This window comes from Symphodus melops (genome assembly GCF_947650265.1).
Source record: "Symphodus melops genome assembly, chromosome: 5".
In the NCBI taxonomy this organism is placed as follows: domain Eukaryota; kingdom Metazoa; phylum Chordata; class Actinopteri; order Labriformes; family Labridae; genus Symphodus; species Symphodus melops.
In genome coordinates, this window is record NC_136695.1 from 19,820,512 (window position 1) to 19,832,889 (window position 12,378).

Below are 12,378 nucleotides of genomic sequence, written 5' to 3' on the forward strand. Positions count from 1 at the left end.
CATACAATCAAAAACTGTCTCTCTACCATATCTGTCGTAAAACAAAGAAGTACATCCTGTAATTATTTAAAGACCCAACTGTGAACTTTTTGTTTGTGTTCATGTTTAGAGTCCTTATTTTGTCACATGTACCATGATGTGTAATAAGTAATATTTCTTTAACTCACGACAGGGTCGTACTCCCAGAGCTGGTTGCCTTTGAGGTGATGGCACTTGAGCATCATGACGGGTCCGTTTAGCTTGGACACGTCTAGACACAAGTCATCCGTTCTGATCTCCTTATTGGCCGTGTAGGAAAAAACCTGAAAGTCACAAACAAATGCCAGATTTAAAAAAACAATAATAATAATAATTCATCCTCCATTAAATTGACTCCAGAACAACTCTTTCATTAACACGTCCAGGAAGGAGGCTGAAATCACTGAAGGCACCTCGTCACATTATGTTCATTGTTTTTTTGAACTTTTTTTAAAGTCATGTTCTTCATGTACCTGGTTGCCTCCCATGCCATGACAGTTGAAAATGCCAACTTTTTCATTCTCTTTGCGCGCCATGTTGTCCAGGCACTGGTTGGTCTCCACGTTACGGATCTGAGCAGAACACATACAAACACACATCAAAGAAGACAATAACTGGATTCTTGTTCAAGTATACGAGCCATATCCTTGTGTGTGTGTGTGTGTGTGTGTGTACTGTATGAACGTACCTCTCCCAGAGAGTAGTAGTGTCTGGGGATCTGCGAGTCAGGATAGACGTTCTCCAAGTACCAGCTGAAGGGTTTACATTGAAGCTTTTGTCTCAGAGACGAACGAGACGTGATGTCACCATAGTCCACTTTGGTCACACCTGCGCGCACACACACACACACACACACACACACACACACACACACACACACACAGACATTAACATGAAAGTCAGAAACTCAAGCAGCAAACTGGCATCCAGAGCTAATGTTTCCATTAGGTGTTATATAAAGGGGGTCACTGCTGTCTAAGCAAACGACGAAGAAATGATTTAAAAGGCACAAACGAATTCCAGAGCTTATGGTGCGATGGTAAAGTACCTAAAAAACCACATGTTTAAGTGACACTTGGTCATAAATATATTTGGTGAATATCAAACTTCCTCCAGTTTTAGCGGGGGAAAAACCCCGCCCACAAACATTTAAAACAGCCCTGCAGGATAATGCACTTTGTTTGTTGTCTGTAAAAGAAAAGTTGGATGGCGACACACTGTGCACAACAGGAATCTTCCACCAGCTCAAGCTAGCACACAAAAAAGCTGCATTCCTGTGAAAAAAACACCCAAAACAGAGCCAGAGTTTGGTGCTCCTGCAGAGACAGGATGTAGCGACATGACAGACTTCTTTAAAGACAATCATTCTGTCAATTCAAATGAGACAACTTTTATTATCTCAGGTGATCACACACTAAAGAACACATACTGATGAGAATCATAGTCCACATAAACACTACTGCTTTAATAACCCACAGCAGTGACTCGGTGGAAAGCTTTCCCCCATGACCCCACATAAACTGTGGAAGCCAAAGTGGAAAAGTCCTGGTATTATACATCTGGCAACAGACAGGTAAGATATAAGTGGTAACAGCTTTCTTCAATACTCACAACTGAAACACACTCTCAAAGATCAAATCAACCTGGTCAAATAAAATGAAAACTTTAAAATCGATCTCTGTCTTGCATTATTGAGAAATCCTGGATTGTAAGAGGGCTCTATTTTTTGAAGAAATACAGGAGCGTCATTCCTGCTCTGGCAACATTCCACGTATGGTGACGATGTACAGAGGTAACCATAGTCAGGCCACGTTGGGCCTGGAGCAGTGTGACTGCAGGCCGGTGGGGGCTAGGGAGTGGGGACGAGTGTTAGAGAGCCCTGAATATTAAAGCAGCTGTGAGTATCCTCGCCTTTAGGTGACTATATTAAAATGTCCACAAACTTTAACTGCTGCTGCTGCTGCTGTACATTCCCTCTTGTAATAAGTGCAGAATTTACAAGTTTAGAACTTCTTTGACAAAACTCGAACAGCTCCTCTTGTGGAGAATCGGCTGCTTTACAAATAGACTCACTAAGTTCCTGAGTGAATCCTGGGATAGCTTGAAGGGCGTCTTTGCCTCTAAAAAAGATCCTGTTTGTTTAGGTACTTTCGCCTAACTTTGAGTTGTTTTTCCCTGAGCCAGCTCGTGTGTTCGCCTGTGTAAGTGTGTGATTTCATGAGTCAATTGATGCTCCGTAGCGTGAAATTACTCACCGCCCCCCCGTCCCGCGCTGTTGGGTCACCACTGCTATATCAGACTGTCGCAGGGTTAATGGATAGATCAAAACCGCCACGGAGATTAACCGCCACACATGAGCACATACATGCATACGTTCATGAGCACCGACACACACAGTCTTGCACACAAGCACACTCACAAACACTCACCTGGAGAGATGATATAGAAGAAGTTTTTGAATTCATCCATCCAGACTTCTGCCAGGCGCCGGTTGTTTTTGTTGATGATCTGCCCTGTTCCGCCAGGGAAGGTGTAGGGCGTCGCCTTTCGGAACACGTGACCAACATGGGAGCATGTGACGATCTCTAGAGTCCCACCACACTGCCAGATCTGTAAAGTAAAAGCCTTGTGAAAACACTCGTACTCCACTCCGCCTCGAGTAGACACGCTGCCTGACAGTGAACGCGTAGAGGCTGACCAGTGACACAGAATGGTTCTGCCAGTGTTTTGACAGTCTGAGTAAGTTTGATTAATCGGCAGTCAGGATGACGCCTGAGAAAGTATTAGTCAAGTCAACAATTTAGTCAGACAAGTCAAGCTCACAAGTATAATGAGAATACGTGAGTGTGTGTGAGTTTGTGTTTCAGACACTCCTGAATGTCTGCCAGGCCGTGGAAGAACACAGTCATCATGGCTGCGGGTGTGTTCACTCACTCTGAAAGAGATTTCCAGGTTCTCTCCTCCCCAGATGTCCATGCCTGCGTCATACGTGCCGATCTCCTGGAAATAATCTCTGTCTATGGAGAACAAGCCGCCTGCCATGGTGGGAGTTCTGCAGAGATACAGGAAGTAGAGAAAGAGCCGGGTAAATTCAGAGCAAGGTGGAACTGTGCAACTTAATTCACCAAAGAACAACTTTCTAAAGGTCAAACAGCATCGAGAGATCCCAACAGAATACTGTATTTCACTGCTCTCATCCCCTGTTTATTTGCAGCTTTGCTGCCTTTTTGATCTCACTACTTGTTTGGTTGTTATCCCACTTAGAAAAGAGTTCCCTGTCTTGTTTTTGCTTTCATTTGGCATCAAAGTTCATTACCAATACATAACATTGCAGACAAACTGACAAATAAAACACATCTGACAACAAACCGGGTGAAGGATTTTGCTTGCAGCACAAGAGTAAAGTGAGTGTGCATTACTTTAGAGTCAACACAACCTTTCTGTTTCCTGAAGCACACTGTGATATCAGCTTGTACAGCTTTTTAAAAGTACATTTATAAAGGTCATATATTATGTAAAATACAATTTACTATTATTTTCTTAGACGTATATGTATCCCTAACTTGTCTACAAACTCCCCAAATTAGAAGATTGTGTCCTTTGCCTGCTACACTTTTCAACACGATTTTCCCCTTTGTGACATCACAATTGGCAGTAAGCCCTTCCCCAGGTGGTTGACACTCCTACAGCAAGGTGTTGGTTCGGTCCTCTGAGTCTGCCTTCTCACAATGAATAATTGGGCATGGCACTAAAAAGCCCAAGCAAACCCTTCCAGAGGGGCGTGGTCAGACACAGCTCACTCACATTTAAAGCTACAGTCACAGAAACTGCCTGTCCTGAGCAGGGCTGAAATAGAGGTGTTTATAGGCATGATGAAATACATGATCAGAGTGGATTTTTAGCAAGAAACTTCATAGACATGTTTTAGGGACCTCTGAGATTTATTTTAACTTGGCAGATGAACATCCATGTCAGCCTATGTACCTTCCCTATACACTGGTCTGAGCTAAACTTTGTTTAAAATCAAGTCTGGGGACTGCCAATGTGCTGCATGGCCAGAAAGATAATGACTGCTCACCATTCACAGCTCCTTCTTCTACCATACAGTCTGCAGTCAAGCTCAGGTCTGAAACCCCCGACACCCCCGGCTAACCCCTCATCCTCAACCCCACCCACCCCCCTCACAACCATCACCTTTCACACAAATATGTGTAGACATGCCTGCTCCTCCACAGATACCTGTTCATACACCCTCCTGTCATTCTTACGAGCCAAGCTCATAAAGGCCTTCACATTTAAAAGACACAAGTTCGTTTAATGTGTTAACATGTTCATGTCTCTCTTTTGACCTTGGACACGTGTTTTATGTCCACTATATTTACAGAGACTTTCCAAGAGACCTCGGTCTTTTGTTAGTTCAGTAGATTACAGGGTAGACGAGGCGATAACGACTGGTTTAGTAGTCGAGGTTTTTCTTCTGTCGTGGCGCTCTATGGGCTTTAACATAATGTGTCAGGAAAAGCTTGGCGGTAAAAACATCAGTGTTAATGGTTACAAAATGAATCTACTCTTCACCAAAAGGGAAAATTCTGTGAGTTATACTGAAAGCTTAAAAAAACCATAAGCGTTAACTGAAACTAGTTTCAAGTCATCTTTATAATGTAAAAGGCCTGTGTGACAGAAAAGGCTTTATCTAAATCACATCATTGATGTATAGAAGTTCTTTATTTCCTGACTTGACACTACAATCCCTTTTCTGTTTTTTTAGGCCACTTAGAAGAAACCCTCAGGAGTGTTTTGTTAATGCAGAGCTGTGAAAAACAAGTGAAAAAAACAGGGGCACAGAGTTATATAAGATATATTATGTGTGTGACCTTGAACATTGGCATCAGCAACGCTTCAAAACAAGAGCAGGAAGAAGAGATGATAGACGGGCACGAAATGATTTCATTCAGGTTCCAAGATCGGGGTCATGAGAAACCATACAAGGAACAATATTAAACTGACTCTTACATAAACTTCTTGACTCAAGCTACAGAGGAAGGTCTCTTTCTTCTGTGTTTCTGCCTTCACAACATGTTATGATTTAAGTGCGATAAATGAAACGTGCAATTACTCTGTGCACATCAATTTTAATTATGCCTATTAGCAACACTGTAGCTCACAGCATATATGTTATGTCTAACATTTGACCGAGTTAGTGTGTGTAATTTATGAGATATTTGGCTTATGGATTCATTTTGTCCCTGTGGGCAAATTCTCTTCACTTGACCCAACAGTGGGGTCAGGGTTAACAGTTCGCCAGCAGCCCCGGAGCTGCTGAGGATTAGAGATGCCTCTGAATGTCTCTTACCCCAAATCAGCTGATTTTTCTTTCTCACCCACCTGACAGGCAGCGTGCGGTCTCCTTTGCGGCGATCCATCTCTCTCTGGGGTACAGGGTACCAACGGAAGTTTAGCTTCCAGTTGAAGCCCCCGTACGTCATGTCGGATCCTGCCATGTACTCAAATGTATCATCGCTGATCACGTCGATGATGGGGCAAACCACGGTTCTCCTGCAGCAAACGAAAACACAGAGAGAACGCCATGAATACACATATTGGACCATGCTGCACTGTGACTTCTCATCGGCTGTCATGCGATCTTTTTCCCCCTGGGGTCTGTAGCACATGGGCTAAATAGCACTGAGGGAGGGGGTTGTCCCACCCCTGAGGTTCTAGTTCAAACAGTGAATTAAGAAAGGCACAGGACATAAATGAGTTCTATTAAGTGTCTTATATTTACAAAGGGCTTGATATAAATGAAACTGGTGCATTGCTATTTATTTGGCCATCCTTTTTATACACCACACTTAAGCCACATACCTGGCAACCTCTCACTGTGGAGCCTGGTATTTACTCCTATTCAGAGACACTTCTGAATGAAAAGGTTGATGCGCTGCTTCAAAAAAACACCTCGGCTCTAGGAGCAGTATCATACAGCGAAGAGCCTGCATGCTTTGCACTAGCCCTAAGATAGTATTCTATATGCTCTATGTGTTCTGTGTGTGTGTGTGTGTGTGTGTGTGTGTGTGTGTGTGTGTGTGTGTGTGTGTGCGTGCGCCTTAGGCTCCGTGTCCACCCAGCTATTTCTTCAAGGGAGTGTTCGCAGCAGAGAGCGGCTGCCTGGATGAAAAGCGTAGCGCCCATGCAGTACAAAGTGATGGAGCAGTTTCGGTCATACAGTGGCCGTTGTCAACACACTGTTGTCATAGAAACAGGACGGACGTGCAGTGGCGCTTCATGCAAACACTCCTGAGCGTACAGCGTGTTTTTCTGCCTGGAAAAAGAACTAGTTGGACACAGGGCCTAAGTGAGCACTTGCTTTGATAAAGCAGTTGACAGAGAATAAGTAAGGAAGCATCAAATTAACACGAGATCAAGCCCCCTGCAGGTTTAACATAGTTTATCGATTGTTTTAGGCTTGCAATTGGGGTGCCTCTTTTGTGTGTGTGTCAGTGCGTCTTACTTGTCTTGCTTTATGCGGGCCAGCAGAGGTTCGAGCCACCCCGTTGTGCATTCACAATGAGCATCCAGGAAGGTGATGACCTAGAAACCCGGAGACAAACCAAACAGTGAACACCATAATTATCAAGTATTTGCATGTGCACACACATACACACACTTTCACATCTAAACAGACACACACCTGACCAGTGGAGAGTGATGCGCCCTTAAGGCGAGCGCGGATAAGTCCGGAGCGCTGCTCCATCCTCACCACTCTGACAGGAACTTCCAGCCTCCTGACATACTGCTCCAACGGCCGCTTTAGGAAATCTTCAACAGCAAAAAAAAAAAAAAAAAGCAAAAGAGATCAAAAGTGTGTGAGTGTATGTGTGCATGTTTTTTTTTAGCTTTCCTGCTTATATCACACCTGTAGAGAGCTCCCCCACAGCCGACACACACACACGCGCACACACACACGCGCACACATACACGCACGCACACACACGCACACACGCACACACACACACACACACACACACACACACACACACACACACACACACACACACACACACACACACACACACACACACACACACACACACACACACACACACACACACACACACACACACACACACACACACACACACACACACACACACACACTCTTTGATTTGAAAGACGTCAACCTGAGTGTCCAGAGGGTTAAACAGCGCTGTGTGGCGGCGGCAGCGGCGGCTGGGGGATGGATTGAGGGTAATAACAGAGTGTAATCCCTGCGGCTGGCGAATTAAAGACCTAATCTCCCCCAAACAGGGATTAGCAGCATTGCACAGGGTGGAGTGGCACACACAGCTCATATATGCTGACTGGCTGTTGGGCACCAGAGCCAACACACTCTCACAGACACACAGTAACCCAGAACAATCATACAGTGGCTCTAAAAAAAAAAATAGGCTAAGCCTCAAAACAAGAGGCACAAACACTGAAGGAATTACGTGCTTGTTTGTATACCTCTCTCGCTCGCATCGTCCACCAGGACAATCTCCTCCAGCAGTGTGTGTGGTGAGCGGTCGATGACGGAGTGGACGGTACGCAGAAGCGTGCTCCAAGCCTCATTGTGAAAAACAATCACCACACTGGTGCGAGGAAGATTATCTGGGTATAATTTATTCTTGCACCTAAAAAGAGAAGAAGAAAAAAAAATCAGAATCTAACATTTGAAAGCAAAAGCAGGAAGCTAAATATGATTTCATATGCAGAAGAAAAGGAAAACACAAACTGAAAGAACAAATCACACAGCTGAAGGAAAGGAAATGTGAGCATGGCACCTTAACCAGCACAGACAAAGACAAGCTCATGTGCATGAAGTGAAGCTGTAGGCTTTGAACTCCAGCAGGAGTATAGACATCACAATCCAGCCTCTGTCTGAGGCTGCAACACGGAGGGGCAGCGCTGCAGCTAAAGAGAATCGACACACGAGAGAGAGCTGAACGAGAGGGGGGGGGAATAGCTGGGACTGAAACATCAGCTCAAGCGCATTAGTCAGTCATGGAGTCCCTGCACTAATCAGATCATCATTTATGGCCTCGTGAAAAATCGTATTTTTAGCAACTTTGAACAAAGAAACTGAAGTGGAGTAATGAGCGAGAGAAACTGAGCATATATCCCCAAATTTAGATGAAGAAAGTCGATACAGAAATAGCAGGGTCAGCTTGATGACAGCTGATTAGCGATGCTAATTAGAGTGACTCATTATCAGAGGAGCACACACACGTCAAACATGCTTACTGAGAGACAGAGGAGAGCAGGATTAAAGACAAGAGAGGATATGAGTGAGGACATGCTTATTTACATATTTGCTTTTTAGTAATGTCACGAATCAGTCATGAAACGTGCTTAAACTCTCTACTGAATCCACATTTAGGTCTTTAAGATGGATGTAATGCTCTCCAAGCAGCCACTGATGAAGGATGAACTAGTTGCAGGAGAAAAAAAAGGGAAACATTTCAAATGTTTTTTTTTTGAGTGCACGACAAATTCATTTCTGGTTATTTTATCCATAAAAGGATTCTTAGGTCATTTTCCAGGAATCTATTTGAGTATCTTCACAGGTTCAGAGGACTTAATCCATATTTCAGCTTGCAAAACCTTGTACAGTATGGCTTTGGGCAAACAAGAACAGGTTTGGCGTTGCATTAAAGTTAATGTTTCCATGTCAGGGGTAAACCCCCCCCCCCCCCAAAAAAAAACCCCAAAAAAAGAAAGAAAGAAAAAAGATTGATGACATTTTAGGCGGTTCTATTTCAGCCACCACACATTAACACCCGATACTGAAATATTATATAAAAGCCAACTCTCTGAGGCCTCGAGTCCACCTCGTGTTGCTTTATTGAGCGCCTTTTTTAAAAGCGTGTTCAATGAGTAGAGAGCGTTTGCAGCAGCAGACGACCATCTGGACAAATAGCGCAGCCCCCAGAGTCTTTTTTTTCTTCTGATCTCTCCGCTTTTTTTGTGCAATCGCTCCGAGCACTCAAGTTGAAAAATCTTTCAGAAAGGCGCTGCTGACGTCATCGGTGCTCTTTTTCGAATGCCTGATAGTCCCCGGATTTTTGCCGCCTACAGATTTAGTCTGGTACCCACATCCTCTTTGATCCGTGTCTGCTGGGGTAAAACATGATCTTAAAAAAAAAAAAAACGTGCAGTGAAAAAACAGAGCTGTGTCGGTGATACAGCCACTGTCACAGAGACAGGACGGGCACAAAGACTTCATGCTTGCACTTTCAGCCGTCACATGCCTAGAAAATAAAAGACAGCTATGTGGACAGTGGCCTACGGGTCACAATTCACTACTTATCTTTTCTCAAGGCTTAGACTTCTTTCACAGTCATCGAAACAATTATATTTCAGGGAAAAAGCTTTAAAACAGGAAATGGACTCATCCAAACACAAGCCAATCTTACTGTATGTGTTACACAAAACAAACGAAGCAGGGATCCATGTTACTGAAGAACATGGAAGACTGCTGACTGCTATGACAGCTGAATGCAGCGCTCTGACATCAAATGGTGTCAGTATGTTTCTCAAAGGACGCTCAGAGAGCTGCTCAATCTTTCGTGTAGTACTGACAAGAAAACGAAGCAAGCTTGTGACTTCCTTCCTCCGGCAGACTCCGCTGTCACAATAGCCAAAAGGAACATGTTCTCTCTCTCTCTCTCCTCCATCATCATAAATCCATCTCTCGATGTGATCCAGAATGCAGGAATGCTTCCACTTTCTCTCTGCTGCTGATTCTCACTGAAGGAATGTATCAGCAGTGGAGAAGAGGAGGTGAAGAACACACTCCATCCTGCAGCTGCCTCTGAAGCACATTAAATAACACAGAGATTCTCAGTGTGTAGAATGCATACATGTGCTTGTGTGTGTGTGTGTGTGTGTGTGTGTGTGTGTGTGTGTGTATACACGCGTTTTCTGCGAGGAGGGTGTGTTGATGAGCACACACGATGATTCACAGTGAAAACAGAGACAACCTTGGAGTCCTCCAGCTTCTACGCACGTCAGTTTATTTTTCTGGCTTTTATTCGCGCACAACAAACATACAAGAATCTTTAGGCTTCAGACATGATCTGTGCTGTGCAGCTCACGGAAAACAAGCACGCCTGTGTGTCAACAGAGCCTACATGGGTTTGACACATGTTGTGACTATTTGTCACATGATGTGGCTTTAAAAACGTAGGAGTGGTTGTGAGTGCTCTGTGTGTGTGTGTGTGTGTGTGTGTGTGTGTGTGTGTGTGTGTGTGTGTGTGTGTGTGTATTCCAAACAGCCTGGATGCTGCTGGAGAAACATTTGGCAGAAGTGAAGCAGCATAATGAGATACAGGCTGTTTCTCCAGCCAGTGGATTGCGGGTATAGTTAGGATAGGCGGGCACACTGGTTCTGATTAAATCACTCTTGCAACATTTAGCTCACACAAACACACACTCACACACACACACATACATAAATCTATATATTTGTGTCATTAAAATGTTGCAGTCAGAATCTTTAAGAGGAAAATGTCATGTCCCTGAGAGGTTGTGGTCATGGAAAGTGTTTCTCTATACTGTAGACACACCCAACCACATGTCCACCCCAACACACACACACACACACACACACACACACACACACACACACACACACACACACACACACACACACACACACACACACACACACACACACACACACACACACACACACACACACACACACACACACACACACACACACACACACACGCTTGACTGTGATGTCAGAATGAACTATTCTCTCTTTTTTAACCCTAAAAAACAGCAGAGCAAACTAGAAAGAAAGAAACCTCCTCTTCCTCTCCAAATGTGCAGTTAATGCTCACCCTTCATGATTTCACTCCGATTTGTTGATCTATACACCTATGCAGGCATACCACAAACTTAAACACGCACATATACATTCACCAACACATTGCCTGGCTTGATATTGACTCTCTCTTATCTCCTAATTGGAAAAGGGGATAGACGGAGAGAAGGCTGAGTGAAAACACACCTAGTAATCAACTCTGGCTCTAAGACTAAACCCCATTTCACGGATCAATGTCCTCTTTCTTTGCTGCCTGTCTGGTGTGCATGTGCGCCTGCCTGTCACTCCTGCGTCTGTCAGTCAGTCAGTCAGTCAGTCAGTCTGTGTACCGCCCAAAAACACCTTCATTGCTGATTCATGCCTGTTCTTTTACACAAGCACAGGTGAGGGATGGGAGGCCAGAGTTGGTTTACATCTGGGGCCTGTAGTTCGAAGCAGGATTTGAGGTTAGCGAGGTCACTTCCGGGTTAACTCTGGGTTTTCAGTCCTACGAGTGTCGTTCACTTCTTACGTGGGTATATCGCTATGGTAACTTATGCTGCACACCTAACCTGCTCCGGAACAGGTTATGTTGGAGATAAGAGGTCAAACTGTGAAAATCTCTGCCCACTGACCAATCAGATCTTTTAATCATGAAGCTCCTGGAGCTGATGGAGAGAGGGGAGGACACTTCATGTGTCCTGCATGATTAGGCTATAGTCTGTTTAGTTAATGATTATTTTTCACTGATATCCGTCATCCTTCAACATATGGCTTGGAATTGTATTTTCATAATAATGTTTAATGCCGCTCTGCTGAAATATACATTAACTTCTTAAAGTCTTATAGAGCTACTCGCCACTTTAAAGAGTCAGAGCAATGCATTCAGTTCAGCTAACTCCACACTTATGCTATTGCACTCCTCAAATATGGGTTGACCTATCAGGTTCATAACCAGCTTTGTAGGACTGTTAAGAACAATCTCTTATGTCAGGGTTAGTGAAGTCAGATCACCCAAAGAGAGACTGGATATGTGGATCTCACTGGTTGATCTGATCTTGAAATATCTTCTGAGCTGCAGGTCGGATGTGGGACTGTCTTCTAACCGTCTCTTTTACTGTTTGCTGACAGACACTTTAGTAACACTAAACTCCTCATTATATAAATTGCACATTCAAGGTAGTATTACTGAAGCAAAATAAAGAGGAGGAAGCCAAAAAGTAATCATTAAAACCTCCTTTGTAATCATTTTCTTAAAAAGGTGACGGTAATCTTTGTTTTGGTTTGTTCGGGACTTTCTTTATACTAAAATAAAAATGTAAGCCAGTGAGCTTAAGGTTGCAGCAAGGCCTCATGAAAATGAATCCATCCAAAAAACTGGACTGACAGGATCAATCTCTATGGTGAGACAATCAGCATCATGAATGCTCTGTTTCAAATGTCCTCTCCTTGTGATGTCACAGTGGGATTCTGATTAAAAAAAAATCCATTCCCCCCCTTTTATCTCCACC

General features: G+C 43.9%; 1 protein-coding gene across 1 annotated transcript in view; it reads right to left on the reverse strand.

Annotated features, from left to right (window-relative positions):
- Positions 1-12,378, reverse strand: part of galnt1 (UDP-N-acetyl-alpha-D-galactosamine:polypeptide N-acetylgalactosaminyltransferase 1) — a 37,988-nt gene that overhangs the window by 3,267 nt on the left and 22,343 nt on the right. The window contains exons 5-13 of the mRNA XM_079345088.1: positions 7,522-7,688; positions 6,707-6,834; positions 6,527-6,606; positions 5,404-5,574; positions 2,953-3,070; positions 2,448-2,628; positions 707-846; positions 492-590; positions 168-302 (exon numbers count right to left, since the gene is read on the reverse strand). Coding sequence (XP_079201214.1) covers positions 168-302; positions 492-590; positions 707-846; positions 2,448-2,628; positions 2,953-3,070; positions 5,404-5,574; positions 6,527-6,606; positions 6,707-6,834; positions 7,522-7,688 — 1,219 coding nt within the window. The remainder of the gene's footprint in view (positions 1-167; positions 303-491; positions 591-706; positions 847-2,447; positions 2,629-2,952; positions 3,071-5,403; positions 5,575-6,526; positions 6,607-6,706; positions 6,835-7,521; positions 7,689-12,378) is intronic.